Consider the following 6,000-nt stretch of genomic DNA (forward strand, 5'->3'; position numbering starts at 1 on the left):
GAGAGCGGTGAATCAGAAACTCAGACCGGAAACACCAAACAAATGAACTTTGATTTCTAGGACGAACACGTTTATTTCTTCTCTGGTTACTGATTCACAAACCCGATAAATGATTACAAAGTTGCCAATATTGGGCACAAAATCCCACGGATCCTGCAAGGACACAACCGTCCAGATGTCCCACAGAGAGACGAAACGTTAGTCTGCACTGCAAAAACACAAAATATTACCAGGGATGTTTGTCTAGTTTCTAGAGCATTTAAAATAAGACAAAAACTAACTTATAAATACGTTTTCAACAGGAAGTAGCTGCTTGATTTACATCAGTAATTCCTTAACATTGATGAAAACATTCTAGATCTATAGGTAGATTATTTCACTAATAATATGAGAAAAATGTCAAGTTATAAGTGAAAAAATTATATTCCAGTGAAACTAAACTACATTTTCATCAATGTTAAGAAATTAGTGATGTAAAACAAGCCGCTATATCTTGCTGAAAACTTACTTATTAGTTAGTTTTTTTTCTTATTTTAAGTGTACCAACATATTTTCACTAGAAACTAAACCAGAGTTGGTTGTAACTAGTTATATTTACTCAATTACATTTACTTGAGTAACTTTTTGAAAAATATTACTTTTGGGAGTATTTTTACTACACCGTACGTATTACTTTTACTTGAGTAACTTTATTATGAAGTATTTTTACTCTTACTTGAGTAAAACTTCTGGATTTTCTACCCACTGAATGAAAAACAAACATTTTTTAACCAGAAATTCACCAAACACAGAACTGCAGTTTTTGTTAAAGTTTCATCAGTTTTTTATTGAAAGAAACTGATTTGGAAACATTTTCTTTTGCTATTTTTTATCATTTATATTAATTATATCCTTGAAATACCAACATTTCCTCTTAACTTTATATTTTGTTCCATCTGATTATGTATTTTTTAAATATTAACTGATGATTTGATCAGCTACTCAGAAGTTGAGTAAATACTTTTTGACTCTTACTTGAGTCATTTCTTGGACGGCTACTTTTTACTTTTACTTGACTAAAAATATGTTAAAGTAGTACTACTCTTACTTGAGTACATCTTGTGGGTACTCTGTCCTCCCCCGACCAAATTACTTGGTTAGATTTTGTGTTTTTGCAGTGCAGGAGAGAGAGAGACCTTGGATGGACAGACTCAGATTAAACGAGGTTTTAGAGGAAGCCAAAGACGAGATAAAAAGATAAACAGCAAACAGAGAGAAAGAGTTAACCCCTGTTCACACACTCTAGACAAACACGACTTCACAAAGCTGCCCTTCAGGCTTTCCCAGTTCCCTCAGAGTGACAGCAACTCCATCACACCTGAGATTATCACACCTGTTGAAACCAAGCGCCTGATAAGAGTATTTTTTCTTCTAAATGGAGCGAGAGTCTCGGACCTCGTTTCTGTTGGTGGCTTTACGCCACACAGAGGAGGGAAACAAAAGAGGCGAGCAACAGAATTAGTCATGAAAACAGGAAGATGCCGGTTGCACAACAACCTCTGATTCATGTTTAGAAGAAGGAATGCGCCCGAGCCGCATTCTGTCGTACCTTCAGACAATTTCCATCGTCTGAACTACGTGGACATGCACCACTTTACAAGTAGGCGTCTGAGTTCAGACAGCTTCAGCTCAACTCACAGTTTGATGGAGCGCGTTTACGCTGATCTGAGTAGAAAACCGTGTTTTATTAACAGCGCTTGCTTTAAAGCAAGTGAACAAAATGTCTTGTAATATCTTCTCATAAAACAGCTGAGTGAGTTTTCTTTAGTCATTTTCATCAAAACCGCAAAACTAAAGAAGCTTTGGGGTTATCATGATAACATATTTAAGCCAATCAAAGAAAAAACTTCTTATGAAGAAAAAAAATTATTCTAGATACAGAATTTAACATTTTATCTGGAAAAAAAAATTATAAAACATCTTCATGTAAATTCAGTTTTTATAGCAGGAAGTTATTTTGTCATTGAAAGATTTCTATCTAGTTTCTAGTGTAAATATCTTAGTGAACTTTAAATGAAACAAAACTCACTTCCAAGAAACTTTTTAACAAGATATAAGTCTTGCTTTAATGTCAATAACTCCTTAATATTGATGAAAAAATACAGATTATGTCACTTATACCTAGTACTTTTCATCAATATTCAGAAATTATTGACGTTAAAGCGACATCTATTTCTTGTTGAGAAGTTTCTTCCATTTGGGTTTTTGCTGCTTCCAAAAACATCCAGATGTTTTTTGGTGTCTGGAAAATCAGCCATTTCCAAAACCTCCCGATTGTAAAGTCACATCCTACGGGGACTGTGCCGTTTCCTAGAGACTCAGAAGAGTTTTGACTTTTGGTCAGCTGGTTTTGCTGCTGTATGCACTGTACAATGGCTGCTGGAAAAGACAAGTTTGGAATTTGCTTACCATCCAGAAACTACTAGCTGCATTTTTATTGGTTAGAGTAGGAGGCTCCACTTTTGCTTTTCGGTTGTAAAATTGTGCATCTGTTTGCAGACATTATCATGTATGAATGTAAACGTTCTCATTATCTAAGAATGGTTTTGTGTAAAGTGTAATGAACATGTTTTCTGCAGCCCACAGACCTATTCTGACCTGTTCTTAATAGGTCACCTTTAAGTTGAAGACAAAAACGCCATAGGAATGCAGTGGGAGTAACAAAGCAGGAATGACCAACTTCAACAAAATAAAGCACTGATTCTTTCAGCGTCGATCCATCATCCTGTCAACAAGGGTTGATTTCTCAACAAAACATTCAGAGTGATGTTACCTTAAGAGGACATTCTGCGTTTTAAAGTCTGTTTTAGGTAAACAGCTCAGAGTCTCACAGCCTTTCAAATTCAACTCAAACGTCTCAGATATTTCAGATCCTCCTGAGCTGGTGTAAAATTTAAGGGCTGATCCTTGAGGTTTTGAAGCACCTCGGCTCAGTCTCCATCAAACAGAAGTCAAAACGTCCTACTAAACATCTCCACTGGAAGCATGAGCTTACTGAACTGCAACACCAACATTTCTGCGTTCAGAACCTCTTCAGGACACGAAATATCAGGAGAAACAGCAGATTAACCCTGCTGATAAATATCCCTGTGTTGAAACTACACTAGCTACTAGAATATAAATGAAAACACAACACAGAAAAATCCCACCAACCTGCACACAATCAGCTGCTACATCTCAACACTGACAAACACATTTTTAACCTCCCTGTTGATTTTACTTCATGTCAGGGTGGGAAATGTCAGCAAGAGGACGTCTGCATTCTTCAACGCCTCCCACACAATGCAACATTAGGACATTTCAGCAGCGAGCGCTGAGAAAAAAAAAAACTAAAACAAAGTTTCTCCAACAGTCTGCTGCTTGGTTTTCACCTTTTTGATCCCACAAAATTAAACATATTCCCCTAATTCTAACCGGTGTTTATTTTCTCTGATTCATCTTTACATTCACTGAAAAAAGAGAACAGATGATTCAACTTAAATATGCTGCATTAATTGGTTACAAGTAACCAAAATACCTTTATCCAAGTTACTTTAGTTGCCTAGTTAAACAAAAACAAAGTAAGTTTGATGAATTTTATGTAATTACTTGGGACCAATTAACATACATTTTTTAGGTTGAAGCTCCGTTTATCCATGATTTTGTCTTTGCTGCCCTCTGAACTCTCAACCAGCCATAAAAACATGGCCGCTCACATTTAGCCCAGCTGCTCCTGGAGGTTTCTACCCGTTTAATGTTAGTTGTTTCTCTCCCCTTTCACCACATGCTTGCTCAGTGGAAGAGAATAACTTAATGCAACAGGCATTCACATTAAATAATCCTCTGAATTAAAAGGTAATATTTTATCACTTGGGTTGAACTGGACAGTCTGGGCTGATTTACATCGGCTCTAAATTAATTTGACTTATTATTTAAGTGCACTGAGATCATTGTTCTGAAATGGTGCAGTAAAAATGCAGTTATTCGGAAACATTTGCATTGTTTTTAATGTAAATTTGCATTAAAAATATACTTATTTGACATTTTGAAAACATATTGTTAAAGGTTTTAAGCTAAATTCCCGTTTTATTTATTATTTTTGCTCAAATTCTGAGCGAAAGAATTAAAAAACAACATGCAAATCCCAACTACGAAATATTAAAATTTCCTTAAAAATTCAGAAATACTCTGACCATTTATAATGCAGAAGATATCTGTGCATATTACAGTAAAATAAACATTTTTTTAAAGAGAACTGGTTATGAAATGCAAAAGAAAAAGAGCAAGTCCAAACTTCGCTCTAAAATATCTCCAAGATGTTTTTGCTCCCTGAGGTAATTATGATCTCTGTGCAGCCACACCTGAACAAATGCGGGATTTCTTACGTTCTCACCGCAAAAATAGAGAATATGCAGAATTTCCTGAACAAGAACAACTCACAACAAACGTCACAGCCTGGAAAGAGCTGAAGATTAACATAATAACTATAATAAGAGCTCGAAACAGGCAGGGAACTGCTTCAGACAATACAAGCAGAAAGCTTTTTACAATACTTTCTTTCTCTTCGATCATAAAAAGTTGGCAGGTACGTCAGATGCAAGAATAAAATAATAAGTTAGGAGGAAACAAACCTCCCAAACTGGAACAGAAAGCCTTTCAGTAGCAGCAGCAGCAGCTTTTTATGAGCTGCAAAAGTTGTCAAACAGGCTGAGAGTTTGTTTCTCTACAAAAATAGATGCGATTCTAAAACAAAGCAACTGAAAACATGTAAGTTTAACTTTAAAATTCCTTCAAATGAAGATTTAAAACATCCCCAGAAGCCTTTAGACTTAACTTTATCTGAATAAAATGCGTGCAAATCAAAATTAAAAACCATAATTAAAGAAAACATGTCAAGTTGAACTAAAATTAATTTAGAATGAACTTTTCAAACTTCACTAACAGCCAGACTTAACCAGAATAAAATGCGCTGAAACCTAAATTAAAACCAAAGTAAAATGAAATTGAGTTCTTATCTTAATAGCTTTACACGCCACGCAGCGAGTGGCGCAACTTTAACCCCCACAGCGCTGTTTTCTCCTGAAATGACCGCAGTCTGCGTGTTTTTTTATTATATGAAAAGTTGTTTCTGCTGAATATTTGCACTAAAATCAGATGAAATCTAAATCCTTTCCAGTGGATTTAGATTTAGAAACAGGACTACATGGCTCAGAACCGGTTTAATCAGATTTCCAAAGAAAACTCACCGATAAGGAGAAGCAGAAGAAGCAGAACTCCAGTCATCGACTCCATCTGTACCCCGAACTCTAACTTTTAGTTTCTCTTTTTTGGGCTGTTTAAATGATCATGTTAAGCTTTCATAACGTGCCCAGGACGTTCTCCCTCTTCCTCAGCTCCTCTTCGGGGTTTTCAAGTCTAAAGATCCACATTTGCCCACGCGTGGACGGGAATGTCGTTCCTTTGGAGCCGCGCTGACTGCATTACAGGTGAATGCAAATGGCAGCAGGAGCGGAATAAAACTGTTATAACAGCAGAAAGGAACACGGTGCGTATTTGTCTAACAAAAACCTGTCCGCTCGTCACGCAGAGGCGCACCGCAACCTGCGCAGGTTGGAGCCGCCGCTACACCTGTCGGGATAAGCCCCGCCCACCTGGAAGGATACTTCACGCCTACAGATATGACGCGTTCAAGTGTCTGTGAAAATTGAAGTGTTTCTTACAATGAGGAGATTCGCTACATAAAAGCCGAGTGGTTAATTTTAAATATGAATGAAAAAATATTTTCAGTATTGATTATTTTATCAGTTATTCATCAGAATGGTGAAATGTCACTTAAATGCAGAGTTGGGTAGTAACTAGTTACATTTACTCAATTACTTGAGTGACCTGTTTGAAAAAAATTACTTTGAGTTTTGTTTTTTTTTTACTTTTCTGTACTCTTTACTTTCACTTGAGTACTTTTATTACAAAGTATTTTTACTC

General features: G+C 36.2%; 1 protein-coding gene across 3 annotated transcripts in view; it reads right to left on the reverse strand.

Moving 5' to 3' along the window:
* nectin4b (nectin cell adhesion molecule 4b) overlaps positions 1-5,636 on the reverse strand; it is a 29,201-nt gene extending 23,565 nt beyond the window's left edge. For all 3 annotated transcript variants that reach the window (XM_008433993.2, XM_008433994.2, XM_008433992.2), the window contains exon 1: positions 5,265-5,636. In XM_008433993.2, the coding sequence (XP_008432215.1) occupies positions 5,265-5,310 (46 nt within the window). In that variant the 5' untranslated portion in view covers positions 5,311-5,636. The remainder of the gene's footprint in view (positions 1-5,264) is intronic.
* Between the last annotated feature and the right edge of the window lie 364 nt (positions 5,637-6,000).

This window comes from Poecilia reticulata, linkage group LG17, assembly GCF_000633615.1.
Source record: "Poecilia reticulata strain Guanapo linkage group LG17, Guppy_female_1.0+MT, whole genome shotgun sequence".
NCBI classification, from domain to species: Eukaryota; Metazoa; Chordata; class Actinopteri; order Cyprinodontiformes; family Poeciliidae; genus Poecilia; species Poecilia reticulata.